Source organism: Takifugu flavidus, chromosome 9, assembly GCF_003711565.1.
Source record: "Takifugu flavidus isolate HTHZ2018 chromosome 9, ASM371156v2, whole genome shotgun sequence".
NCBI classification, from domain to species: Eukaryota; Metazoa; Chordata; class Actinopteri; order Tetraodontiformes; family Tetraodontidae; genus Takifugu; species Takifugu flavidus.
In genome coordinates this window covers 1729107-1756557 of record NC_079528.1, presented here as the reverse complement: position 1 = coordinate 1756557, position 27451 = coordinate 1729107, and the positions used below count along the sequence as shown (strand labels likewise).

At 46.7% G+C, this 27451-nt stretch overlaps 3 protein-coding genes across 4 annotated transcripts; all 3 read left to right on the top strand.

Annotated features, from left to right (window-relative positions):
* Positions 1–531: 531 nt before the first annotated feature.
* neurl1b (neuralized E3 ubiquitin protein ligase 1B) lies at positions 532–9136 on the top strand. Of its 2 annotated transcripts, none has more exons than XM_057043342.1 (6): positions 532–828; positions 3860–4104; positions 4273–4606; positions 5648–6388; positions 7227–7352; positions 8344–9136. In XM_057043342.1, the coding sequence occupies exons 1-6, from the start codon at positions 798–800 to the stop codon at positions 8589–8591; spliced, it is 1725 nt and encodes a 574-aa protein (XP_056899322.1). In that variant the 5' UTR covers positions 532–797; the 3' UTR covers positions 8592–9136. The 2 variants fall into 2 exon arrangements, with proteins under 2 accessions (XP_056899322.1, XP_056899321.1); XM_057043341.1 differs by lacking the exon at positions 532–828 and adding an exon at positions 2125–2225.
* A 2552-nt stretch (positions 9137–11688) lies between these two features.
* On the top strand, positions 11689–20135 carry mtnr1c (melatonin receptor 1C). Its single transcript, XM_057043343.1, has 2 exons — positions 11689–12301; positions 18249–20135. The coding sequence occupies exons 1-2, from the start codon at positions 12109–12111 to the stop codon at positions 19124–19126; spliced, it is 1071 nt and encodes a 356-aa protein (XP_056899323.1). The 5' UTR covers positions 11689–12108; the 3' UTR covers positions 19127–20135.
* Positions 20136–24704: 4569 nt separating this feature from the next.
* Positions 24705–26688, top strand: vma21 (vacuolar ATPase assembly factor VMA21). The gene is made up of 3 exons (XM_057043271.1): positions 24705–24882; positions 25148–25257; positions 25762–26688. The coding sequence occupies exons 1-3, from the start codon at positions 24821–24823 to the stop codon at positions 25899–25901; spliced, it is 312 nt and encodes a 103-aa protein (XP_056899251.1). The 5' UTR covers positions 24705–24820; the 3' UTR covers positions 25902–26688.
* Positions 26689–27451: the final 763 nt, after the last annotated feature.

The following is a 27451-nucleotide window of genomic DNA, read 5'->3' as shown; positions in this document are numbered from 1 at the left end:
TGTACTGTGTTGCCGCCCCAGAGCATCCCGACCCCGTTTGGATTCAAATGTCTTCAGTTCCAAATGGTTCTGATGAGATTTCACCAGAGGTTGCTGGGTCAAACTGATTCAAGTGTGTGAGTGTGTGTGTGTGTGTGTGTGTGTGTGTGTGTGTGTGTGTGGTGTGTGTGTGTGTGTGTGTGTAGGTTGGTTTTTCTGCACATGTAGGGTCTGCAATTTGGGGATTAGGCTCACCTTGTGGGGGGCTGGTCATCCCCCTGAGGGTCAAATGTTGAACAAATTTTACATTACATTTGTGGGAAAGGTGTAGCCTTACATTTATGAGTTAAAAAAGAATAATTCTTTATATAAATTAGTGCAAAGGGAAGTAAGGACATTTGGGCTGGTCCCCACCTCAAGAACTGTTTGTGGGTGAAGACGTGGGTTTAAGGTTAGAATTGGGTTCTGATGTAGATGAGGATTAGAGTCAGAGTTAGGCATTTAGTTGTGATGGTTTGTGTCAGGAGCTGGGTAACTCTTTGTGTGTGCGCGTGTGTCTTTAACGTCGTGCTGAGGGGCGCCTTTACTACAGAAAGGAGGGGGCCAGCTGGAAGTGTGAGCCTGTCGCTGCAGCTTTGCTTTGACATTAAGAACGTCTCCATGCTCCAGCGGGGAGATCCAACGCGCTCTGAAGCCACTGACACTCGCACTGATCTGGTTCCAGGCAGATATTCATCATACCGGGGTTCCACGGATGGAAAGAGAAACCTTGCAGTCGGAATTAACTTGTCAGCCGGCGCCAAGAATTACTGAGCATAATGGGCAACGCGACACCTAAGCCGTTAATAGGTGAGGCTCGATATTAACGTGTCATTTTTTCTGGGCATGTGAGCGCAGTTTTGTGCCAAAGCACGTTTGATGGTCAGGCATGGCTCGTCCTGATTCCTCCACTTGGCGCTGCGCGGAGACGCGCGTCTGTTCCGGGGGAGCGGAGCGTGATTCGCGGTCAGAGCGAAGCGCTCCAGCAGCCGCGTTCCCCCCATTAAGATGCATCGACATCTCTGTTCGCAGCAGCCTTGAGTCAGAAACGATGGCTGCAGGACCGTTATCAAGTGAGGGGGATTGTAAGCAGAGAGAGGAGCAGTTTGATTTATGGGCTTGTGCACGTTTTCGTTTTCTTTTTTGTTTCCTTGACGCTCGCATCATGTTGGCCGCTTGCTGTGCAAGATCCTTCAGTCTCTTTTATAAGATTTCGAGCCTAGTTCTCAAGTGATTGCTGGCTAATTTTCCCTCCTTATAAGACCCTTTTCTCAACCACGTTGTCAGACTTCACAATCAGGCCCTGATACCACTTTGATTTAATGTCAGACCCACTCCAGTCTCACTTTGGTGGATAAAGGCGGTTCCTCTCGCTCCAGAGCCAATTGCCTTAAGCTTTGGAATGAGAAGTAGTTGTCCCACTGTGTGATCTGAATTAAAGTAAACTCGCACTGTCAAAATATTTTTAACAGAAAATGCCATCTTAACCTAAGGTTGACTGTTGCAAAGTGGCAGATTTCCAGCTCCCTGAATCTAAGATGAAACCATCACCCTGAAGCTGATTTTGAAGGTTTCAGTTCCGCGCACATGCAGCCTGGAGACATGAGAGCAACAAAAGGCCAATATTGAATGTACTTAATCATTTCTGCGTTTGAAAAGCCTTCCCCCGGTCTTGTGGAGTCTTGTGATTGTATTTATTTGTGCGTCTTCTTTTATCTGGAGGGGATGTGGGCATCAGCATGCAGTTGTTTATCTTCACAAATAATCGAGTGGTGTCAGATATTCTGTGACCGAACTTTGCCTGATAAGCAGTTTATCATCCGCTGCCTGATCTGCCTTCCCTTTGTTCTTTTTATCCTGCTTTAATTCCGGTCAGTCTCATGACTTTTCTGTCCTCAAACCAAAGATGCATTTATGGCTCCGCCCTCTTTTGTCACTCTCCTGATGTTTTGGGGTCCTTTAAGCAAATGGCAGACGCTGCTGTCTGCAGCTCCGCTCAGATGATCCCAAACCGAGGTGGCTACTGTTGGGAAAGACACATGTCGACCAGAATGATCCTTCACAGCTGCGACATCTGATCTGATTTTAGGTCAGTGTTCAACCACCGACGATGCATTTGAATAGTGTAAAAAGGGTCTATTTCTGTTTCCAGACCAGACTTTTTTTAAAAGCTGGCCTTGCCACGGGCGGTACTGCTCCAAATACAGGTGAGGGGCAGAGTGAGAGATGCACTAAAATAGTTGTCTGCACACTAAATGTGGCCACGGTCGACCCCTATTTATTGGCTCTTCCTTGCAGAAGTGCAGTGGGGTTTCTCATCTTTTTTAAATTTGAGATTTTTGAGGCCTTTTAAAAGATTCCTTTTTGGGGATTCCTCACAGGTTCTCCTTCCTCCTCGCGTCCTTTGTGCCAGATGAACGAGGGACAGTCGAAGACCGTCCTCAAATGGCTCAACACCCGTATCCAGGATATTATAGCTTCATTCCTGCACAATGGCAGGAAGTGGCGACGTGTCATCCACCGTTATTTTCTGTCAACTGTTGGCATATCGGTCCGGTCACAGATTATGCAAGAACCTCATGTTTGGAAACTTTTTGTATTGCGCTGCAGAGAAAAATACTTCTGGTCGGAGCTTAAAGTGATCTTATGAACCGCCTGGCTCCTGATTAGTGGCCCTTTTTTGTAAAGTCAGTTGAGTAAAACCACGATGGCTGCAGCGCCTGGGGCCCACAACAGTGAAATATCTCCGCTGACTCTGCGCCATGCTTGTCATCTAATAATGGCTACTGTCTGCACGGGTCCTTGGTTTAGGGGCGCCTCAGCCAGTGAGCCGCTGTCCTCCACGTATGCTTCCATAGGTTCTTCCCTGAAAATGGAACCCTCCTTCACACGGTGCTGCACCATCTGGGAGGTTGCAGACATTCTTCCTGATTGGTGGTTTAGAATATAATCAGCGATAATGTCCAATTTAGGAAATGTGCTGTGGAACATTTCACTGATTTATAATCTTCACGCCTGATCACGGTGAATCTAAACACATTCAATCAAGCAGAGGGGGAAGAAACGGACTTCTTTGAAATATTACTTTTCAGCTAATTTATATTTTAAATATTCATCCGCTGCTTTAGTCTCATCTAGTGTCCAGCCCTTATTTGTTTATCAGCACTCATGGTTATTTGGTATCTTGTTATTTCTTTCTTTTTTGGGAGGGGTTATGTAGGAACAGAAGCAGTAATTCAGTTTTGTTGGGCTCATAGGGGGCCATGAGGGTTAGTCCATGGATAAAAGCATGACTGGCTGCCAACCGTTATTTAATTGATTTATTTTTTGCCCCCCCCGCTCCCTGCAAACCATTTTTTTCCTCCTCAGGGCCAGATACACACGCGGGCTTTGTCAGCACCTCGTTACATAAAATTTCCATTTTGCTGTTTTTAATCTTGTGCTCATCTGGGGAAAATTCGGCATGACTTCTGTGAGGAATCGATTCAGGTCCTGACCTTTGAATTTGATCTTTCATTTTCATCCAGTTAATTCTGGATGTTGTCTAACAAACCAACCAGGCCCAGTGGAGTTACGCAGGAGGATTCATTTCACGGCATCGACGCGCGTGTCACACCGATGTTCTTGCTGTTGGGCAACAGAGCCCGATGGAGTTACGGTTATGTAAAATAAGTCTAAAAAAGGGCGGCCGCTGGCACCTTAATTCCCACAACGCTGACTTGAGAAAACACAGCGACTTCGGGACATGTGTGGACGGCTGTTCACGTGTTCGGCTGTTGGTTCGCAGGTGATCAAATGTACAATCTGATCATTTCCTGTTTGTTTTTTTTTTCACTCGTAGACACAACTCTGCAGCCACGCCCGGTGGCCAACAGGCAGTATTATAGCCTGCCTAATAATGGGGCGGCTATCGAGAGAAGAGCATCCGCCCTACCGGCCAGCATCAACGTGGACCCAACTCGCTTCCACCCCCACGCCAAAGGCAAGAACATAAGGCTCGATGGGCAGTTCCGGCGTGCGACACGCAAGAACAGCTTCTGTAACGGCATCACCTTCAGCCACAGGCCCGTCCATCTCTATGAAAAGGTTTGTTCCGCCCTGCCTCTTTCACCTGGGGGCTACTCTAAATGTTGGCAGGAGGCAGCCTCTGTGTCTGGGCTGAGTGTTTTCTCTTTGATAAAATGGGGTAAAACGACCAAAATTCTGGCTGTCTTGACTGTAGCTGGATGGTTTCAAGTGCATTTTTAACTCCAGGTACGTCTTCGCTTGTCTGGTGTGCACACCGGTTGGAGTGGAGCTCTACGCTTCGGCTTCACCAGCTTGGACCCCAGCGAACTGGTCGCCACAGACATCCCCAAGTACGCCTGCCCGGATCTGGTGACGCGGCCCGGCTACTGGGCCAAGGCGCTGCCCGAGCGGCTCGCCTTGAAAGACAACGTGCTGTCCTTCTGGGCCGACCGCCACGGGAGAGTTTTCTACAGCATCAACGAAGGAGAGCCCATCCTCTTCCACTGTGGGCTCAGCATCAGCTGCCCTCTGTGGGCCATCATCGACATCTATGGAATCACCCAGGAGGTCACGCTGCTCGGTGAGCACCTCAACGTTACAGCGTACTGTCCGGCAAAGCGCCGTGTAAGATATTTCATGCTTTGTGGTCGCGGAAAGACAGGAAGGATTATTCAGAGTCCAAAAGGGAAGTGAGAGAAACACAATTCAGGAATGAGACCCGTGAGTCTGACACAAGCCAATCCTGAGATTGCGTAAGCCGGACGTGACTTTGAGAGCCAGCTTAAAGAATCTCTGACAGCCACTGAAATATCATAAACTTATTTTAAATGGTGTCAACGCAGTCTGCGGCTAATTTAAGCAGCTTCCTGAGAGCAGCGCTCTTGTAACGGAGGCCAGAATAGTGGAAAAAGTAGTAAGGCCTGGGACAGCTCAGCGATTCCATCCTCAACATCCTCCACTGGAACCAGGTCCCCTTCCACTCGATCACGGCGCCGGTTTCTTGTGTTATGTCACTTCGTCCCCTCCCCCCCTCTTGGTACCATCTCGCTCTCTCTGACTGTGTTTATCTTGAGTCTGACAGGAGCGCTGGCCATGTTTGGTCAATGTGGCGCATACCAGGGGCTTTGGTTGAGGGGCCGGGCCACTCAACTGCATCACTAGAAATAGTGAAAAAAGGAATGTATTATAACTCAAACAGGGACTATGAACACCAGAACTGTTTACATCCCCCATCCCCCCATCCAGAAATTCAGCCTCCCTATGAACTGGGTTTGCCCGGAGAGCTTATGTTAATGAGGTGAAGAACGGCAGTAAATATGAAGCTTCCTATATTGGCGATAACGCGCTGCCTGATTATTTGTGCTGAGGATTATTTCGCTGCCATAAACCTCCCAGTAAAAAGAATAGAGAGGCCATGCACTGGCTTACCACACGTGCACAGCCCTACCAGCTGTCAACAGGGCTGCAAATAGGAACACAAATGAGTGTGCAGGTGTAAAATAAATGATTAGATCCTGAGGTTGGATGTTATAAAAGCGGACAGCGATGATGCCGATAAAGAGAATGAGTCTCGTGTGAATCTTCTGATCCAGTGGTGTAATTGCCTGTGTGCTTCCTGCAGAGAGCACGTTTGCCGAGAGCGTGGGATCCAGCTGTCTGAGTGCGGCCCGTTTGAGCGCCTACCTCCCCCAGAGCAGCCACGACTCAGCCAATTACAACAACAATCAGCTGGAGAACAACCAGGCCGTTGCTGCCAAGATGGCCACCCTCCAGCTCAATAACTACACACAGCTCATCCCCTGCTGCTCCTCCACGGCCTCCGCGTCCGCGCCGTCCTCGTCCGCGTCCGGCGCATTCGCCGTCCCGAGGCTGATGAGGGGCCTTCCCTCCCCTTTGGACAATGACTTGCACTTTCACCCGATCCGGGGCTCTGATGTGGTACTCTCCGCGGACCGCTCGGCAGCCTGCATCCACTTTCTGGACAGCAGTCAGACTCTGGTGTTCAGCGACCGGCCGCTGCATGTGGGCGAGACGTTGTACGTCGAAGTGGGCCATTTGGGTCTGCCCTACTTCGGAGCGCTGTTGTTTGGCTTGACGTCCTGCGACCCGGCCAGCCTGCACGCCGAAGACTTGCCGGCAGATCCCGACGTACTCTTGGACCGTAAAGAATATTGGGTGGTGCACCGGGGATTCCCCATGCCTTGCTCTGGTGACGTGTTCAGCTTCACCCTGCTCCCCACCGGAGAGGTGCACCACGGGGTGAACGGCGTGGGACGTGGCCGCCTCCTCTGCGTGGACTCCTCTCAGGTTCTGTGGGCCTTTTTCACCCTGCACGGGGCAGTAAACAGACTCAGGATACTAGGTAAGCGTGCTCTCCTCAGTTCAGTTTTGCGCAATCATCTTTTTCTTTTTAATTGAAACAAAACAAATTATCTCCTGATAATTGGTTGCTACCTCGTAAACCTGAGGTCGGAATCGACGTCACCATCACAACGCGGCAGCAGCCATGACCCAACAGACTTGGGTCATCAGAATTAAAACGAGGCACCTATAAACACTTCAGATAGACTCCCGACAGATCAAATGCATGTGTGAAAGGTGCTTTAGGTGAAACGTGAACCAGAACCGCAGATTCCTGAATTCTTGTAGCTTTTTATGTGCAATGATGATCATATTCAGCTAACATTAACAACAAATGGGAGTTTGTTTATGAGGTTATAAATACCTCCTTTTTATGAGGCTACCATTAGCTAAGTGTAGAAGGCAGACTAGAATGATGAAGAATGTCAGGCAGAGATAACGGGCATATAAAGATATTTCTTTAATGTCAAACTAATCAATGCCTGAACAGAATATTCTCTTCCAGGTTATCCCTGAGTGGAGGCGGTCTCCATAATTTATTTTTTCCCAGACTAAAGGAATGCAGTTTAGCCGTTTATGTCTGCGCGTCTGTTCAATTTAGAGCTCTGAACTATCTGTTCTAGTCCCACTACTCCCACATAAACTCCCATCGGCTTAAGCGGTTTCAGCTGCATCTGACTCAACAACAGTATTCCCAAACTGTTTGGCAGGGAGAGCAGCCGGACTACTAAAACCAAAGTGTCTCATATTCATCTGTTTGGGTCAGTGTTTCAGAAAGACCTGATTATGGATCTAATTTTCCTTGGTTTGTTTCTGTCTTTTTTGTCGCCGTGACAAAGGAACACTCCAGTTCAGTCCACCCCCCACGTCCCCCAGCACTTCTCAGAGCAGCAGTTCGGAAGACAGTGACTCAGATCTGGCCTTCAGTGTCAACCGGTCCTCCTCTGCATCTGAATCCTCTCTGGGTAGGTTAGCACAGCCATGGCTGCTGCAGCCTGGTTGTGAACCTTAGTCCGTTTTCGGTTGAATTCTGGACCTGCACACAGAGAAACCTGCTTATTCATATTCCTGAATATCTGATAAATGCTGCAGTTTTTAACTGAGAGCTAAATGAGGCGTGTTTGATTTGGTGATTGCAAAGCTATTTTATCTGTCTCATTTTCAGTAATGAAAGCAGGCAGAACAACAGCAAATGTAAAATCTGTCCTCTCCAGTGAGTGATGTCACATTGTTGCACATTACAGGCGAGCAATGAGTGAAGACTAAAAGCTCCAGACTACAGTAAACTAATTAAATCTCATATTACCAAAAAGGAAAAAAAACCCACTTCAAACGGTTTTCCCCTGCTTCAAAAATAAGACGCTCCCCTGCCGCCACTATGTTTGTTTTGGTGAAGGCGGCCTTATCCCAGGGCTTATTCCTGTTTCTGAAATCAGACTATAATGTTTACAACCATAAAGCTCAATACTGTTAAACAGGATATTTGTGGCTGTATAAATGCACCCGGGGTGGACTCTAATGTAGTCTTTCCTGTATTCTGTTTCTGTGCTGGACATCATAAATATCAGTAAAGTGTCTCTTCAGGCAAAGCTTAGAATCAAGCTGCCTTGCGCGCTCTGGCTTTGTTTTTGCTCAATAGTTTGACGTCTGGAGGCTCATTATCTTGAATTATTGAGCTACTTCTTCTCATAGATAAGCAACAATTGAGCCAAGATAATCTCCATGTACTTTATGAGATGCCTTTAAAGAAAAGACATGTCGTTCTTCTTTAGTTCTGATGCGCTGTGTAAATATACACCTGTATATGACTGTGTAAATCTATATATTTGCACAGACAAATTAAGAATTAATGTCTGTCAGAAATAAAGGAGGCTATCTTTGGTCTTTTCACAGGGACAGCATGAAACCTGTCATCTGATCTGTCTGAATTGTCCTCTCGTTCTTCTTCTCTTGCAGTCACGGCTCCCAGCTCCCCCCTCAGTCCACCCATCTCCCCCAGCGTCTCCGGCTCGGAGCTGCCCCCTGCTGGCAAGAACGGTGAATGCACTATTTGCTTCGACCAGGAGGTGGACACCGTCATCTACACCTGCGGGCACATGTGTCTGTGCAACGACTGCGGGCTCAAGCTGAAGAGGCAGATCAACGCCTGCTGCCCGATCTGCCGGAGGCCCATCAAAGATGTCATCAAAACATACAGGCCATAACGGGCCGGGTGTTCAAACTGGTGCTACTACAACCGTCACAGGATGCCACCCGTGTCTCGCACTCAGGTTTGGTCCGACCCTTTGAACTGGAGATCAGCCAGTGCCACATATAACTGTGCCTATTCATTTTTGGAAGAAAAAAACCCAAACAAAACCCAATCAGTTCTGAGAAACGTTACGCTGTGATGATGTAATACAAAGACTGCTTTATTTTGGCCAACAGAATCCTTATGTGAACTTGTTTTGTAAGTGGTGTCTCTTCGTGTATTCGTCACTGAGCAGCAAAAGCCAGCTGTGCATATTTTTGTGTTTGTTTTGTGTGTGCAGAATATGCCCTCTGTAGTGCCTTAGATCTGTCACATCATGTGTCCGAGTAATTACGCTAACTATCTTAGCCATATTTTTGATGTACATACGCTGAACGCTTTAATGGACGAGGGAAAGATCTGCCGTTGATGTTAAACTGTAAAGTATATTTGGAACGTATTAAGCGAAGACTCTGGATTTGCACATTGAGAGACTAATAAAAGTGGACTGTGATTAAATGTGTGCATCGTCTCGTGTCTCTCGGTCCAACATTTCTGCACATTTGTCTGCAAGGCTGCGTTCCTGCACAAACTGTTTTTCCCTAATATCATTCTTCAAACTATTGTAAATGACACAGAAACAACTGTGAGCTCTTCAGGCAGCGACTAAACTGAACACATGGCTTCTATTTATAAATAGAAAAACCGGAATCCAGAGAGAAATGCAGCTTTGAGGCAGATCAGGTCCCATTCAGACGGTTCCAGATTTTCTCAGCCCTGCTTCGGGTCGCAGAGACCCTCGTTCAGAATAGCACCGAGTGGAAGGATTAACGACGCGGCTCCTGGATATCTGTTCAGCAGATTGGATTACACAGGAAGTAAGCGTGAGGCTAATTTGAGGCCTGGAACTGCTATTGTCAAAATATTTATTCATGCAGCTTCACAAAAAAACATTGAGAGAAAAAAAACTGTTTTATGTTAGAGTCACTGAGATGACATCATCTGTTTTTGTTATTTTTACTTTTATTATACTCATTAATATTTCACATGTTCACATCTAAAACGACCTCAGTGAAACCACGGCGGCGCCCGGTCCCATTATTCTGCCGTGCTACTGTACCAGACCAGATCCCTCAGGTATGTTTTTAACTCCCAAAATACCAGCGTGCATGACAGGAAGTTGCCCTTTGGAGGAGAAACATTCATTCTTATTATGCTGCATATTTGTGTGCACCATTGTTTATTCAGGGGAAAAACTGGAGGAGCATGAAGCTCTTCAGTGTTTTGAAGATGACGTTAAAGAGGGCTGAATATTGCACTGGAATAACGACAACAAAGGGAACATAAGCTGAAGACAGGTTCCCAAAAAAGATCAGAGATGATAATTGGGTGGAAGGATGGCAAAAAACGGAATTTCAGGTAACTGATGAATAGCTACAAAGACAAGTGAATAGTGGTCTAAAGGTCATCAAGTAGTCTGAAGGTCATCATGTAGTCTGGAGACATCGAGTAGTTGTATATCCCCAAAGTGGGATATGGATAAAGAGTGAGATCCACACAGCCCTTGGAGATCATCAGAGCAGCGTGGTGGCTGTGCGCTGATCGTGACCACCCAGCAGACCCGCGCAGCCGCCTCCTAGCAACCAGGCCGCGGGGTCGGGTCTCAGGGACTATTTGTGTGGGGTCCCCATCTCCTCCAAATGAAACGCCCAATCATGTTGACTGGAGACACCAACCCGCCTCTGGGTGTGAGTGCGGGAATGAAGGATGTGCGTCTCTGAGATGGGCGGCGACCTGTCCATGGTGTGTACCTGTCCCTCAGCCGGTGACCCCCGTCCACAGGGCAGCAGGTTTAGGTGCTAAACGGATGCACAGATGGATGGATGGAGGGGTGAAAGAGCCGGACTTCAGAGATGTGGCAGTGTAAGTGACAGAATGGTCGACGCACCTGCTGTTTCCGTGACCTTTCGCAGCCGATGATTTTTGTGTCTCTGCTGATGAGCGATAACGCCCGAGACCCTCGCCATGTTTGAGCAGATGTCCGTTGCATTCAGATGGGGTCGATGTTATTCCCAAAAAGTGTCGGTCTTCCATACCAAGTAGCGGCTGACACCCCACCTCTGCCCGTTCCTATCTGGCCCCCCTGTTTCTACGGTTTGAGTGAATTCAGCAATTAGCGACCTTGGCGGCCCCGGCGCATATCCGGGCCAGGCCGTGTATAATGATGAAATGAAATGTCAACAATCTTCGAGGGAAGGTTGAATCATCCCGGGAAAGAACAAACTCTTTGCAGGTTTGCTCAGTTCTCAGTCTGGCGCTCTGCGATAAGATGGAGGTGGAATTGTCATGCACGCTGTGTCAAGGATGGTGTCAAGGATCCTGTTGGTATTTTCCTGTTGCGTGTGTCTTTAAGCTGACCTTCAGCTGTTGGTCTCCTCATATTTGTTTGTCTTAGACTACAAAATCCTGCACCTGTTCTCTCTGACAGGGTGGCTGCAGGAATTCTCAACTATTTCACCTCCCACTTTTTACCCTTTTACTAAAACCTAGTTATCCTTTGGAATAACAACGTCATTAGCTCTATTTACGACACATAACATACGGCTCTTGTGATTGTCACTTGACTGAAACACTGTTCCTCTTGTAGCTTAGACACAGTTCTTGAGGAATATAAAAGAGAGCCCGAGGAAGGGACGTAACCAGAGAATTCCCCTTGATGTAAGAAGCTGTGATGCCACTGGTGCAATTTATTCAGGGTATTTATTGATTTGCGTTTTAGCGACGGAGGGACGATCCAGGCGCGCTTCCACTGTAACAGTCTTTCCTTGACACACGTCGGCGCCATTTCCATGCAGACGCAGGGTTGGAAGCTCCGCGAAGGAACCTGACAACTCTAAAACAAGAATGAGCGTTTTCCCAAGCCGGAACAACTGCGCCCTGATGCACATCTTTATAGTTTAAATTAACTACAAATAACTACCTGATTAGAAGCTCGGTGGGCTGCTGGTACATTACCCCCCCCCCCAACACACACACACACATGTGTGTCTTCATTCCATCACAAGCCCGTGTGTACTCCCCGTTGACTGGCAGCTCCGCGCCCGCTCATTTCCATTACGCACATGCAGGAGCGCACGCACATGCCTCCTGAGCGAGCTGTGGCAGCATGGAGCGGCGCGCACGGAGCGCTTCGGTGACCAGCGCGGAAGAAGCAGCTCCTGGCTCCTTTCTCACCTCTGGATTTACCTTCACACATCTGTGCGCGCTCAGTTGTAGCCCTGCCCCGCGGGGGGCCACGATCACCTCTCCACCCTCACCTCTGCGCGCATGGAGGCGGAGTGTGGACGTGAGCCTTCAAAAGTTCAACATCCAGCCTCTCGTAAACCCAGTCTGAATGCTTCCGCCGCCTTGGAGATATCCCGTTGTTCTGCCGTCCACCTGACCACTGGACTCGCCACTCGCCCAGTATGACCACTGCACCGTGAGGAGAGATGGATTTGGAGCTCCAGTATGAGAACAGTTCGAAGTGTTTGTCCCGGAACGAGAGCGGCTGCGGAGAGAGCGCGTCTTCTGGATTGTCCACTGCGCTGGCCAGCGTGCTGATCTTCACCATCGTGGTGGACATCCTGGGCAACGTCCTCGTCATCCTGTCCGTGTACAGGAACAAAAAACTCAGGAACGCAGGTGAGACGCGGGGAGAGTAGACGAACGATTGAAACATTGAAAGTAAAAAGAGAAAAAAAAACCTCAGATGCAAATAAATGTAAATAACTTCAAAAATGAAGTTACGGTTGAGCCAGAATCGATGTTTGACAAATACATCAGTAATATCAGCCCCTGTCAGATTGACCTCCGGTGTGCGGAATGGCCCCCTCTTCTCATTCATGACTGAAATTATATAATATAACATGTAGCGACCTGATTGTGTCTGACACTCATGACGGCTCTCTGGGGCGCACTAGTTTTCCAGCAAGAGTGGCCAAGGAAAATATTGATTCTGCCAGAAAAAAAGTAAATCATTATTTCCCCTCTCTTTTCATTTTCTGGCCTGTGGAAATGCCTCAGTTGGTCACGTCTTGATGCGACTATCAATAGCGCGCGAAGGATCTGCTCCTCTGTGGCACAGGCAACAAACAACAACAATAACAACCCAGGAAATAAAAACAGTTAAAGAGGCGGTCACAGGATAGCCTCAGAAATACATACATGGAGCCCTACAGGGTTCGTGACTTCAGAAACAGTGTTGCTAAAGAGAAGACAGGCCTCTCCAACCACAAGAGCCATAAAACACATTTAATTTTATTTACACGAAGGAACCTTGTGATGTTCTACTTATACATAATCACACAACACGAGTCACCTCATCAGACCATTCTTCCAGAAGCAGGAATTGGTAAAAAGGGTTAAAACAGGGATTATTATCTTTTGTTTTGTTTTTTACATTTTGTATGACAGATCCAGAATAATGACGCTCTGATGAGGCAGCGGGCTGGGGTCAATAAGTGTTTGTAATGCTGGCGTTTAGATGACAATTTCAAGTGTGTTACGTAACAAACGTGTTCCCTCCATCAAAAAAAAGAAACAGCCACTGATTGGTAAGAAGTCCCGTAGGCCCCGAAGAATAATTTGATTACCGGGTTTGCAAAAATGCCACAGTCGACTGGTCTCGAACAATAGCGAGGGGGTAAATGGCCCGTTCAAAAGTCTCACTCACACTGGTGCAACATGGACAGGGTGCATCCGGATTAGGCTGACCTGGTCCCATCACACGCGAGTACCATACCAGTATCATGGTACCAGCGCAACCCTACGCCTCCCGTCATCATGCCCGCCCTCCCCGTGTCCTTAAGTGACTGAAAACTGTTAGCGTCGTTAGCCTCTCGCCAAATTCCCCTCTGTTGCTATATATAGCCTGCTTCACTTGGTATCAATGTTTAATTGAAAGCCAAAGGATGGATTCAAACCATGCCTATTTGCCCTTTCTGCAGCAGCAGATAGCTGTGAGGGCAGATGTGCACGGCAGAGCACGACGTCCCCAGAGTCCCCCAAACTAAATCATGAGTGATGCGCTGAGGTGATTTTACAGACTGCGCGCGGAAAATATAGTTTGGCGGAATCCAGGCAGAAAACATTGCATCTCCTCCGCCTATTACGCGCTATCCAGACTGCTGGTTGGCTCCTCACGCAGCAGCAGGAGCGCCGCAACATTTCCGCTCTGCTTCACTTCAACACGCTCGCCTCTCATGCTGCCTCCCCACCGCCATCCCCCGCACCCCTGCTCTGTACCACTCTGAGTCAAATAAAGGGGAAAGGAGCGATTCCGCCGGCGCACCTTGACGTCTTGAAGAACCGGCGCCACGTGTTCTCTCTCGTGCGCTCATGTGTGAGAGGATCCATCGAGTGAAGGTTCAAAGGGGGCGGCGTGCCACCGCAGGACTGCCAACGGAGCGCAAAAGCAGGAGCTTTCCACCGGCGTTAGCCTCCTAAAAATACACTGCAGAACCGTGGAGATGTAGACAAAGAAGGAGAGCTGATGGGAGGGGGGCAGATGGGGGCTAGGAACAAAAAACCACAAGACTGGATGCGCGTGTGGTTTACGGGCCTTGGCCGGCTGCAGTGGGAGGTGTGTGTGTGTGTGTGGGGGGGGGGGGGGGGGGGGGCACAAATCTCTTCAAAGACGGTGAATAAAATCTTTTAAAAAAGACGAAGACACTGGGTGTGTGGGGGCAGGGCCTAATTGAGTCAGAAGACGTCGTGAGTCAAACCAGAAGCCAATTTAAATTGATAGAACAGATCCGTGGGGAATATGACTTTGTCCACAAGATTAGACCGTTCTCCTCTTCCTGACAAGAAAATCTCAGCTGACATTTGGGGTTGTAAGGAGGGAGGAAGACATCCGTTTGTAATCGCGCATTAAAAACACGTTGTGGTCCTCAAAAAAACCTTCCGCCGCTGTAATTAGAGGCATTGATGAGAGGAACATTCGCACAGTTGCTGCAGCAACTTGGGCAGCACTGACAGCTTCCACCCTTCTTGGGTTTGGGATCTCTGCAGAGCTTCTCTGCCTCTACCTGGTTGGACAGGGTGTTAGAAGGTGGATCTTCAGCCCAGTCTCAGGTCCTGACCAGCTTCTACTCCACCCAGTCTCAGACACAGAAAAGGTGTTTTTGATGGGATTTCATCTGGACCTTCAGATATAACTGACAGCTGAATCTCGTGAACGTTTTCTCATCCACACGCAGGATATGTGGAGCGAATGAAGAGCTGATCTACCAGAATAATGGAGACCACTGTGCCCTCAGGAACCACCAGTGTAGCGGAAGTGTTTAGTAACCTTCACCAGATCTGTGTCTCCATACGGTCTAATGGTCTAGTTTTGACTCTATCAGCCGTCAGACCCTTTATAGACAGGTGTGTCTTTCCAACTCATGTCCAGAATTTACAAACAAACTTCCATCAAGTGTGGAAACATCTAAAAGTTGTGGTGTCATTGCAGAGAGCGAGAGTGCTCGTGTCAATGCAAAGTTTTAGTTTTAAGTTTTAACACAAGGACACAAAATGTGGAAAATAGTGCCAGGGTCTAAAGATTTTCTGACTTCACTGTATATTATAGCTAATTTGGGATCGGCAGCGTCTGTCAAAACAAACCCTGCTACATTCCGCCCGTTTGAAGCCGTGCCAGCACTCCTCCACAGTTTTTCGGGATTTCTGAAGGTGCATAAATATAGCCGGGTGCATCAAAGCGGAGTGGATCACGTTTCCTGTAAAAGCAGTGGGAGTGATGGGATACAGACGATGGGTTTGACAGAGGCACACGAGCCAGCGAGACGTGGCACTCGTGACGCAAGTCATCAGATTGGAAAGAGGCTGGCAGCTTTTTGTGGCTCTGTTTATCTCGCATGTTGCCCCCCCCCCCCCCCCCCCCCCATGCTTATTCTGTGTTATTACTCCAGCTAGACTCCTGCTCTAAATATTCCAACATAGATCCAGCTCTACCCAGAAAGATATATTTTAGATATCGATGAGTTTAGCACTACTCTACGTTAACACTCGTTAATGTAGAGTACACTCGTGGTGTTAACGTAGAGTAGTGCTAAACTTGGTCAAGAGTCTCACGAGCCAAATCGGGATGAAAATTTATGGAGGACATCGGCGTCGCGGAGAGAAAAAGGCCATAAGTCATCTCTCCGTGATGGTGATGATCCAGGGAAGCCTCTTTCCAACCCACTCCTGTTAATAATAGCTCTGTTCTGATAGCATATATGGAGCGTCTCTCGTGTTACGAGATCATTGAAAATAATATTTAGAGTCCAGGATGTGATGAGCAGGAAGGCAGCCAGGTCTGAATTAATCAAGAGTTTAAGACTATTTGAGAAAGAGGCAGAGAGGGAGAATAATTGGTTGCTTTAGAGAAAGCTTCTCAGAGGTGTTTTAACACTTACCTCACCGTCTATAACTGGAAGTGTGTGTGTGTGTGTGGGGGGGGGGGGGTCAGCCACAGAGACCTGTGAAGCTGTAGCGTATTCTGTCCAGTAAGTCTGCACGATTACATGAAGCTGCATGCTGTCAGGCAGGAATTAAACCTCTGCACACTGACACACGCTCCAAGCTGAGCACTGCAAATCCAAGCTGACAGACCTCCTCACAAACGCTTTTATTTTTATCCTGGCAAACATTAGCAAGTCCCCACAACGCGAGAGTATAACAATGATTGTCAATGAATAAAAAGTGGAATGAAAACAGAAGGACCTCCCCTGTTACTGCAGGCTGTGAGTCCTCTCTAAACAGCGAGGGACTCAGCAGAGGTGCGTTTTAAATCCGCTGCCTTCGTGCGTGTCAGTCATGGGCTGTTGTTTCAGCTGTTGTCTGAGACTTTGTGTTTGAACTTGGGGAGGTGGCTTAGGTTAAATCCAAAACATTTGATCCCAGTGAGCAACGCTACAACCAGTGACTGATTATTGACAGAAAAAGATTTGTGTCATCGTCATCGCTGATGTGGTGGCAGAAATAGCCAGAATGAGAAGTTTTGGAGTTTCTATACTTCTCATCCACTTTAATATATTTGTCTCATCTGGCCCAACAATAGACTTCATTTATTTTACTTCCTCTCAGCTAAACAGTAAAAACCAGACAATTTTATGATTTAAGTCCTCAGAGAGGATCTAGTAAAATGCACAAACCCCAGGAGGACAGGATGTTTGGGTGTAATCTAATGCCACCAATGTCCATGTTCTGGTTTTTATGTCCTCTGTGTGTGACTGTTTCCTGAGGCAAAGAAGCTTGGGAAGAATCCTGTTTGCTACATTACAAAAAAGGGAAACAAGAACGCATGCACAGCTAACTGCTCTGCAAGGTTACACTCATGGTGGCGCGTTTTCTGTTACCATCATCCTGAAGATACGGGTGCAGCGGCGATGATGACGAAAGTTGTGGCTTTGGCAGAATAATGATAACCGTTGCTGATGCGTTAGCCTACTGGATAGCACAAAATATTTATAAGGCTCCATCTGGGGTTAATGGCAATGCATTTGATTTGCATTTTACAGGTGGAGGTGGAGAGAAGAGAGAGAGAGTCAATAAAAACAACATCAACAACCATTGATTATGGCAGGGCGGGTAAAAAAGGAGGAGACTGGGGAATAGAAGGGCAAACAAAGCAGCTTAATAGTGCATTCGTTGTGAGATTTGCCAGTTCACTTCAGAAAAAGGCTGAAGCATCATGAGGTCTGGGAGTATCTGAGGTTATCTGAGTCAAGCACGAGCTTTATTGGTCACTATTAAAGGAATACACATGTTATTGGCCATATACTGTATGTTCTAATGTTTCTAAAGCCAACAAAAAAATAACACACCACACTGGGAGCTCCCATGAGAACCAGTAGCCCTCTCCAGTCACAGGGATGTCGTGCCTATCGACAGTAAAACACCATGTAGAAGAAAGACGCCCACAGTAATAGGTGTCAGAGACATGGAGCTTTCCCCAGGCGGTTGTCAAATCTCCGAGCTGAGGCGCACGATTCGGCGCACCATCGCTGGGGCTGGACCTTGTCATCGCCCTTCCTGCCATTATTCTCTATTTCTATGTTTATGAGTAAGAATAAACTGTGATGGCGGCACACCTAGTGCAGCTAACGAACACATGGCACGCTGCCCCCGCTGGCACTTCCTTTTGTAGTACTATGAATCACCCCCCCCCCCTCAAAAAAAAGGGCCCTTGATCTATAATCTGTTGTATGTGTACAGCTAAAAATGTGTACTTTCATTTAACTGTGTGTCATTTTAAATAGTTTTATCTCATCCAAAAATATATTTGAATAAAGAATGAGCGCGTGTTCATAAATATGTATATCGGGCAGGAGTGGGAGAAAGTTTGCTGGAGAAAGAGCCAGTCAAAAAGTTGAATGCTACAGTGAAGTCTGTGTGGTAGAATCCTCATGGAAATATGCCACAGAGGACACAATGAAGCTGCTCTTTCATGATAGGAAGTCACAGTTGCAACTCCAGGGACCCGGTTTATTTCAGGACTCCATAACCTGGAGCAGAAAGTGAAAAAGGGTTACTGTCTGCTTAAATTATACACCAGTTTCACCCATGTTTTGTCACTTATCTAAACCTCCTCTTGTTTCCCCAGGCAACATCTTCGTGGTGAGTTTGTCTGTGGCGGACCTGGTGGTGGCGCTGTACCCCTACCCCCTGGTTCTGACAGCCATCTTCCACAATGACTGGACCATGGGGGACCTGCACTGCCAGGCCAGCGGCTTCATCATGGGCCTCAGCGTCATTGGCTCCATTTTCAACATCACCGCCATCGCTATTAACCGTTACTGCTACATCTGCCACAGCCTCCACTACGACCGGCTCTACAGCCTGAGGAACACCTGCTGCTACCTGGGCCTCACCTGGCTCCTCACCGCCCTCGCCACCGTGCCCAACTTCTTCGTCGGCTCCCTGCAGTACGACCCGCGCATCTACTCCTGCACCTTCACCCAGACGGTCAGCTCCTACTACACCATCTCAGTGGTGGTCATACACTTTCTGATCCCAGTACTGGTGGTCTCCTACTGCTACCTGAGGATATGGGTGCTGGTGATTCAAGTCAAGCAGCGGGTCAAACCCGACCAACGTCCCAAGCTGAAGCCGAGCGACGTGAGGAACTTCCTGATGATGTTTATGGTGTTTGTGTTGTTCGCCGTGTGCTGGGCTCCGCTCAACCTCATCGGCCTGGCCGTGGCTATCAACCCCGTCAAGGTGGCCCCCAACATCCCCGAGTGGCTCTTCGTCACGAGTTACTTCATGGCGTACTTCAACAGCTGCCTCAACGCCATCATATACGGACTGCTCAACCAAAACTTTCGCAAAGAATACAAGACGATCCTTCTGGCTGTCTGCATCCCCCGTCTGCTCCTCACGGAGACGTCGCGGTGCGCCACAGAGGGCCTGAAGAGCAAACCCTCGCCTGCTGTCACCAACAACAACCTAGCAGAGTTAAACGTGTTGACCAACGTCTGACCGGGAGCCTCAACGTCTGCTGGAGCCACGCCGAGCACATGTGACACCCCGTGCCTTTTCTTACCAGACGTAACTTTGGGATTCTTTAAAAAAAAAAAAAAAAGACTTTAAGAGACGTTCTGCTGTTGTCTCATTGGTTTCGTCATGTGGGGAACTGAACCAGTGAAAGGCCAGTGTGAGAGTGATTGTACATGAAGTGCTTGATCATTATTCCTACACTAACCCAACAACAAAAAAGGACCCCTTAAGTGTGTTTATCAGAGTGACCGATGGGACCCTGATACAAGCCTAATATTAAGATGGGTAACATATGGTTAATGTTAGAATTAGGGCATCACTAATGAGTCATCCAGCATAAAATTGAGGTTTTCACACAAGGTTTAAAAAAACACTTGTTCCATTGTGCCTTTTTGGTCAAATAGCTGAATTCCACAGACCCTTACAAACCATAAGAAGGCTTTTTCAACAGCACGTGTGACACTATAGAGGCTCACCCAGCTTCATCATTTCGGAAGTGGAAATGGATCAAAAGGCACTTCAAAGGTTCTTATCACTGAGAATGATGTGATGCACATGTTTTACAGTGAAGAAAAACATACTAGACTAGAGGAAACCTGGATGAGAGCCTTCATCTTCATATTAGCCAAAAAAGGATAAAAAATGTGATTGTGTTTCTGCTGTATAATTAATGTAGCCAGAATGTCCCAAATATGGAGATTTAGTTTTTAGTAAGGGTCAGAAAATTATGACCAATACCGCAACCCACCACTGGGGGATGAACAAAATGTTCCGGCTGTGTTTTAAGGTTTTGGGGTTGTTGTTGTTATTTCCTTTGATGCTGAAAGGTAATTTATTCATATCATGTTTGGCCAGGTTGACATTAATAGAGCTGGGTGGATTTTAGTAAACAACTGTATTAATGATCCAGTCTCACTTTTGGATAAATGGCTAAAGTTTGGATCCGATAATTTACCCTGCCTTTATTAAATGTCTTTGATTTTTCCTTTAATGACGGCTTCCTCATCCTTCTACTGGTTTTCATGGTTAATACACTCTATAACAGGTTTCATCTGTTGCATGTGCGAATTCAAAGGTTGACCAGGTCAGCACACGCGACCCCGGTTTTACTAAAAGTGATGAAATAGATGCTAAAAACCAGACTTAAAGTACGATAAGAAAGAACCAATAAACAAAGCCAGCTGTAATTTGCAAAATGCCCATGAGGCAAGCCATGCATCAGGACTCACAAATGTAATTTTGTGATAGTGCGACTGCGCCCGGCCACATGTCACTGAGAAGAGACGAGCGCTGAATGTTTCACCACACAGCGAGGCCCACAGATGTCAATGCGATGCATTCCTGATGCACTAAACTTCACCGGAATACAAACGACATCGCACATTACCAGTGTCTGCTGCAAAGTCTTTATGAATATTTTACATTTCCTCTCAGAGCTCTTTTATAATGTTGTGTCGTGCTTCGCTGCGATGGAGTTTTGGACAGGCTGCCTGCTGCCTGGCTTCATTAAACCCTCTGCCAACCATTATATATGCAGGAACGAGAACGACGCCGCATCACGTAGCCAGCTGCCATCAAATCGTGGGGCAGCAAAATGGCACAAAACTGTTCGACGCTGCCTGCAATCATATGAGTCGGCGCATGTGATGTGGAAGGCAGAGACTGCCCATGTGCCAGTGCGGGGTCAGCTACAGATGAGTGGCTACAGGGGCTTCAGGGAAGATGCCAGTCTGCTCTTACACCAAAGAGTCAGAGACTAATGGTCCCCCCCCCCACACCTTCTGTTCCAGCTTGCTTCATTTATTACTCTTTTAGATATACGCTTTTCTGCTTTCCAGCCAGGTGCTAAATGTAAAGATCGATACCTCTTCCACTCAGATGTTACGATCTAAGGTTTGCAAAAGTTAGCTTAGCTTTTGAGTGCCTTGAATATGAAGAACAGCACATGAATGACACATAATTAAGCATGAACAAACACTGTTGATCATAAAGTAAAATAGCGTCTTTGATATTGACTCGATTGATATCGCAATCTAAATTCCCATGTCCCATCTTGCTGGCACCTGAGCATTAGCAATGACTGGCGATGGACCCACTCTTGTGTGAAGGGTGGGGCTTATATGTTATTTCCAGTCCCATTAATTCCTGATTAGATTGGAATCTGGAGGTCAGGCCAAAGCCTCGGGCTCCTTCTCATATTCCTGAAAGATATTCGGGGTCTAATTCGTTGTTGTTGTCAGTGGGTTTAATCTTGTGGCTGATAAGACGTCATGGTCGGTGCTCGCAAATATGTGGAGGGAAAACTTTGTATCGCAAAAAACAGCCCAGTTTTTGCAGACGCTTTAAATGGCCTCCTCGTCCACCCGCTCCAACTGTCATTTTGCCAGTTATTTAATGTGAAGTGTGGTTGCTCTCGGAAACGTGGCTCCCAAGGTCAGCACGATCTATCCACATCACCAAGCCTGATCCTGACAACTCACAGCTGTATATGTCAATAAAATCTGAATGTAATGTTGCCTAATATCCAGATTAAAAGAGGTAAAATCAGACACATGTGCAGCATCAGGGTCGGTGAGCATCACTGACCACAAATCTGAGCAAAATTTGTTTTTAGTGGCCCAGCAACAGCTGTACATTTCCTAATGTTGTTTCCTGTCCTTGGTAGGACGAGGGGAAGCCAAAGAGCCCACGAGAAACACGTTCTCATTAGTGGGACATAAAGATTACTTCCACCATGGCAGAGAATGGCCCCTAATGCAGTTGGCATAAAAGTGGATGAGGGATGAGGCATTATATGACACTCAATCGTGATGGGGCTTTTTTTCGCCTTCTGGATGAGCCTCGGCAAAATTCCCCTCGGTACACGGAGGAATTTCTACAGCTAGCTCTTGCACATCATTGCATTTTACAGCAGTGGGGGTCTCTTGATGGGACTGCTGCCCCAGTAGAAAGCCTCCTAATGGATTTGTGCATGAAGTTCAGTCCCGCCTGTGTTCTCATGCATATAATGTGCTTCTAAATGTCCCAGAGGCCCGTGGATCACAATGATACCTGGAGGAGCTGCTGTTGTCCACACAATAAGAACAGGAAAAACAACAGCGCGACATTGTTTGATGCTTCGGGTGGAATCACGGCATATAACAGATGTGACTCTGGATGATCAGATTCACCAGGTTTTCTTCTGTGTGGCCGTCATCATTCAAGACAGCTTAGTTGTGCTAACAGTCGTGGAGGGTGGGGAGGTAAGGTGGGGTGTGGTCGCCCCACCATCAGACCTGGAGGGGCAAGACTACGTTGGTTGCAGCAGGGCAGTCATTTATTCTACTCTGCCCTCTACTGGACTCAGCGGGTACCCGGTGGGTTCCGCACCGTCCCTCCTGCTCACAGACCTGGCTAATGGAGAGGCCGGGACAGGTCCCCGCCGGCACGCTCAACAAAGGACGCGTCGCCAACAGGGGACAACGCCGGTGTCATTCTAAAGAGGTACCGTTTCCATCCTTTCATGAAGAATTACATGATGAGCAGCACTATTGTTGCCCGTCGGCTCCCATAATCCCCCTTTTATAGACAAAATGCAATTTTTTTTTCATTCAAGCGTCATGGCAGAAATATGAGCTTGTGCTTGACCATTTGTTTAGCCCGTCACTTTTACGACGTCTGATAATTCTCTGATCCAATAAAGTACCCATTAGTGGACACAACTTAATAAAGTGACCCCAACGGCATTTTTCTGACGAAAAAAAGATTCGAGAAGATGCTCTCCAGGGAGCCCGGTCACTGATGTAATGACATTTGGAGTCCTCCCTGTGGAGCAAGGACCTTTGTTTCCCCTTTGCTAAGCAACGGAAGGTTCTACATTTTAAATACCATAGATGTAATTGCATGGAGATCAGGTGAAACACGTGTATGGAACACGAGAGGGATAAACAAAGAAACTTTGGAGTACGCTAATAAGACACACCCAGTAAATACCAAAGCTGGAAATAACAGGCAGCTATTTTAAAGTGCGTTGTGTGCTTGTCTCTTATTTCAAATGGAAACTCCATAGGTGGTAATTATTCTATGCGGCAGCGGGTTTAATATTCACTGAAGGACACGTGATTCTGAACAACAGGTGTCTCATGTTTGACTCAGAGTGCTGGTGACACGCGAAATACAAAAAAAAAGGTGTAGCTGAGGGTCAGTGGGGAGGTTGAGACAACAGAGCTGATGGGAAGCACGTCAAAAGGGCCAGGGGTCGAGGTCGGCCTACAGGGAACGAGAATCTAATATTGAAGTTGCGACAGAAGACCCCCCAGCCAGAACTCCTCTGTTATTCCACAGAGAACTCACTTTAAGTCCAGCTGTGATTTTAGATGCAGTTTTTTTTTTTTTAAATATTGTTTTGTATTATAATTCATAATCCCACCGTAGCGGGGCGAACATGTTTGGTCAGCGTTTTCCTCTGTGGTTTGCGGACTATTCCCAAAGCTCAATACAGAAAAAGGCATTTAATTAATTTTTAGTTTTGAATCCGTTTCCAGAGAAAATAAAGCACAGCGTATTTTGGGTACCAGGAGGATGCAATTTTGATCTGGAACAATTACTGATGACCTGTTTATGCACAGAGGCCAGACTGTTTGTTTTATGGTGCTCGTTTCTGACATGGCTGAAATGTTTCCTTTTAATAATGGGCTCCGATTGTGTGGAATAAATAAACTTTAAAATTCATACAACATGCTCCTTTGTTAATAGGGGGTGATATAAGGAGGATGTTGAGAAAAGAAGAGTTTCATAATAGCTCTCAGTGGTTCCTTCTGCAAAAAGGTTTTGATTTGTGATAGATTTGGATCTTTTGACTTTGCAAAAGAAAGAACTATTTAAACACACACACTTCATCTGTCCTCCGTGTGGTCTCCTAAGAAGCTTTTCAGATAAAATGTGGTTTCAGGGAACCTGCTGAGCAGGAGGCCAAATGAAACAGAACCAATTGGAGCAGAAAGTGCCACGCCTTGACGCCCAGCCAGGGAGATTCTGCCAGGAACACAGTCACTGAATGATAGTAAAGGTACGATATATAGCCAGCCAGAAAATGGACTGAATGACTCTGTTACATCAGCAATTGAACAAGGAATACCTAACATTGTTCCATTATTCAGGAGCAGGTTGTCAAGTGCATATTATGCAATTGCACCCTTAGGGGAGACTCTCTCCCCCAACTAAAACAATTGTGTAAAACTGCAATTAAAGATCCTTGAAAATGACTAAAACATTTTAAAACCAAATACTACCATTTATTGAGTCCAACCATAGGAATGGGAATAAATTGACCAGTGATGCCTGGATAAGGGTTATCAAATGTATTTTTTTTTTATTGAGAATAAAGGTTTCTGAATTTAAATACCACTCCCAAAAATATATTCGTTTGTTCTAAAACTATTTCAAAAATATCATTACGTTTAATGTTTCATGTTTTTGTACCTGGGAATCAAATTAAGTTGGAAATTTGATATAAAATCTCTTCTTGTCTCGCGTGTTTTGACGAGACTTCGCGCGTGTAAAAATTGTCATGTGATGGTCTCGTGACCTCATGCGGAAGTAGTTTTATCCGTGACAGCGACAAAGAAGCGACGCAGTTGTAAAAGGCGCCTCTTAGCCATCTTTATAGACCCGTTCAGCCCCCCTGTCAGCGCAGCAATGGACGGTTCTTTTAGACCCTCCGCGGACACGTCTGCCGGACCGCCGGCCTATTACAGAGGGTGAGGAGTAACGTAATTCAATTCAAACAAACGGCTAAGATTAGCTAGCATCTTAGCTTCAAGTACTAGCTGGTCTGAATACAGAGGAGAGGTTGACCTCCACAAAAACTCTCGCCTCCTCGCGGTGTGATGCTAAACACTTGTCAGGAAATACAGATGACTTGTATTTCACGTGGTAAAGCTATTGCCAAGTAGCCACCGTGAAAGAGATGAAAAGATGCCGTGGTGCCTCTGCAAACGCTTGAACTTTTGCACTCCTTTGCAGGAATGAAGGCTCCCTGGTTTCAGCCCTGAAGACGCTACTTTTCTTCACTGTCCTGATGGTCACGCTGCCTATTGGACTCTACTTCGCATCAAAGGCCTACATCTTTGAGGGTAACACTACTTCGTTTGTGTTTGGAGGATATAACGTACAATTGTACCTAAACAGTCTAGGATGGAAAAGGGAGAGATTCTGAAGTCTGATATTCCTCTAGTTCAAAGCTTTGAACAGAAACCACAGCCCCTGTCGGATTCTGGACTTGACATCCTGTTGGATAATTAGGGTATCTTTTGGTCAGCTGATATGTCTTTTATAATATCTGTGTGTTAATCTCCAGGTAGTGAGGGACAACAACAAAGAGCTATTTCTCAGTTTGTTTTAAATGCACAGCGGGTTCTCTGAAAATAGAAAAAAAAAAAAAAGACTGATGGGAATTGCGCCTGTTCTCACCAGTCTTCATGGTGGGAATACTGAAGAGCACAATTCTGAGTCACCTCTATTTAGATTAAACATTCTCATCTGTTAGTCTAAGCAGGCCTGAAGGTCCAAAACCGCCCCCTGTGCCTGTAGGACCATTAAATGCCCGTTTGATGTCATCCTGCACCGTCTCTCCCCAGGTTCGATGAAGATGTCGAGCTCTGACAGCTACTTCTACGCAGCCATCGTTGCAGTGCTCGCCGTGCATGTGGTTTTGGCTTTGTTTGTTTACGTGGCCTGGAATGAAGGCGCGCCGAAAGGGAAGGGCAAAGACGACTAGGACATGTCCGCATCACCTCGTAAGACCACAGGAGATGGACAGGCACAGGCACAGACCTGCGGTCCTCCAGCCACAGGCTTCGACACCAAACACCCCGCCATGTACAAAACGCACCGCTCGGAGATCTGGGTTGCATTTAGGCTTCGACCTTAGCTGTCTTAGTATTCACTGGTGCGGGGGATCGGAGCCTGATTTATTTGTTTTTGAACGGCTTCTGAAGGCCTGTCTTTTGATTGTTGTTTGAGTGTTAAGAGAGGATGGTCCTGAGGATTTGTTATAAACTGTTTGTTGGCTGAATCCTGTTGAGTTCCTTCACAGGCGCTGAAGAGTGAACATGGTGTTAACGCTTTGTTCCCTCAATGTGTAAACAAAATGATTAAAGATAAAATACAGTCAGAACTACTAAATCAATCTATTCAATTTTCAAAACATCTCATGTCTGTATACAGATGGTTCTTAACCTCAATGTAGCATTAGATAGGTGGTTATATTTGGATAGGCCAAAAGCTGCAACAGCAGTTCCGCCTGTTGCCGCTGGGTGGAGCCATTGAGCTGCAAAAGTCATCAAGCTGAACCCAACAGAACTACTGTGAGTTTTCAGAAAAACTGGAACTTTGTGTATCGTCATTGTATTTTTTTTAGTCAAAGATCTCTTGATGTCCTTTCAAACTTCTTTTTCCTCCTTTTACTTTGTATGTAGTACAAATCGTGACGAGATGTGTCTGAATTGAGATCCAGATGAGATCAATGAAGTTTTTAAAATTAAACCATACTTAAAAAAGCAGCATTTAATGCTTCCTGGCATGTTGTTTTTAAAATTCAAAATAATATGTAGCCATTGCCTGTAATTGCAAAAAATAGACCTGTATATAATTTAAACTGGAAAATGCCCTTGATGTGGTCAAATGTCAAGAAAGCTGTGGAAACCAGCATCAATCAGGTTCACCAAGAAAACACGACAGGACAGTGAAAGCTGACAGGTTTGAATAAGGCCTTTGTAGGAATCAAGATTACTTTCATCATTCATAAACTGTCTATGCAGAGTCCAGCCGGTCTCCTTTCACTTTACCTGACCTTGAATTTTTCCCAACTTAGTGGGAGAATAACCGGTTAAATGACATTAACACGACGTGCCAGCAAACACCACCCCGTGCCCTCAAAGTGCGGAGAAGCTCCTCCAGGCTGTAATGATGCTGACTGGCAGTCGGGGGCTGATTCCTGTCCCTGTCTGCCAGTGGGACTCCCACGCTGCCTCCTATGGAGTTCTGTGTTGGGTCTCGGCGGTCTGGCAGCCTTTTAACGAGGCTGCAGTTGGTGACGAGGTGACAAGCCTGCAAGCAGTCATTACTGATGCAGTCAGCAAACATCAGAAGCCCAGTTTTCCCCTCTGGCTGCTATTTCATAAGCATCAACCTCGCAGCAATACAAAGCTTCACCAAGGAGGGCCGTACGTCTGGCTTTTGTCATTTATCACACATTAGTGTTGAATAAAACACCAAAGGCCACAGAACCCTTCAGACACATAATGAACCTGTTACTTTATGCAGTCA

Excerpts from the sequence above, each read along its gene's own strand:
- mtnr1c (XM_057043343.1), top strand. The coding sequence starts at position 12,109 with ATGGATTTGGAGCTCCAGTATGAGAACAGTTCGAAGTGTTTGTCCCGG. Across the intron at positions 12,302-18,248 it reads CAAAAAACTCAGGAACGCAG|GCAACATCTTCGTGGTGAGT; the intron begins GTGAGACGCGGG and ends TTGTTTCCCCAG.
- vma21 (XM_057043271.1), top strand. The coding sequence starts at position 24,821 with ATGGACGGTTCTTTTAGACCCTCCGCGGACACGTCTGCCGGACCGCCG. Across the intron at positions 24,883-25,147 it reads CCGCCGGCCTATTACAGAGG|GAATGAAGGCTCCCTGGTTT; the intron begins GTGAGGAGTAAC and ends ACTCCTTTGCAG. Across the intron at positions 25,258-25,761 it reads AAAGGCCTACATCTTTGAGG|GTTCGATGAAGATGTCGAGC; the intron begins GTAACACTACTT and ends GTCTCTCCCCAG.
- neurl1b (XM_057043341.1), top strand. The coding sequence starts at position 2,129 with ATGCATTTGAATAGTGTAAAAAGGGTCTATTTCTGTTTCCAGACCAGA. Across the intron at positions 4,105-4,272 it reads CCGTCCATCTCTATGAAAAG|GTACGTCTTCGCTTGTCTGG; the intron begins GTTTGTTCCGCC and ends TTTTAACTCCAG. Across the intron at positions 6,389-7,226 it reads AAACAGACTCAGGATACTAG|GAACACTCCAGTTCAGTCCA; the intron begins GTAAGCGTGCTC and ends GCCGTGACAAAG.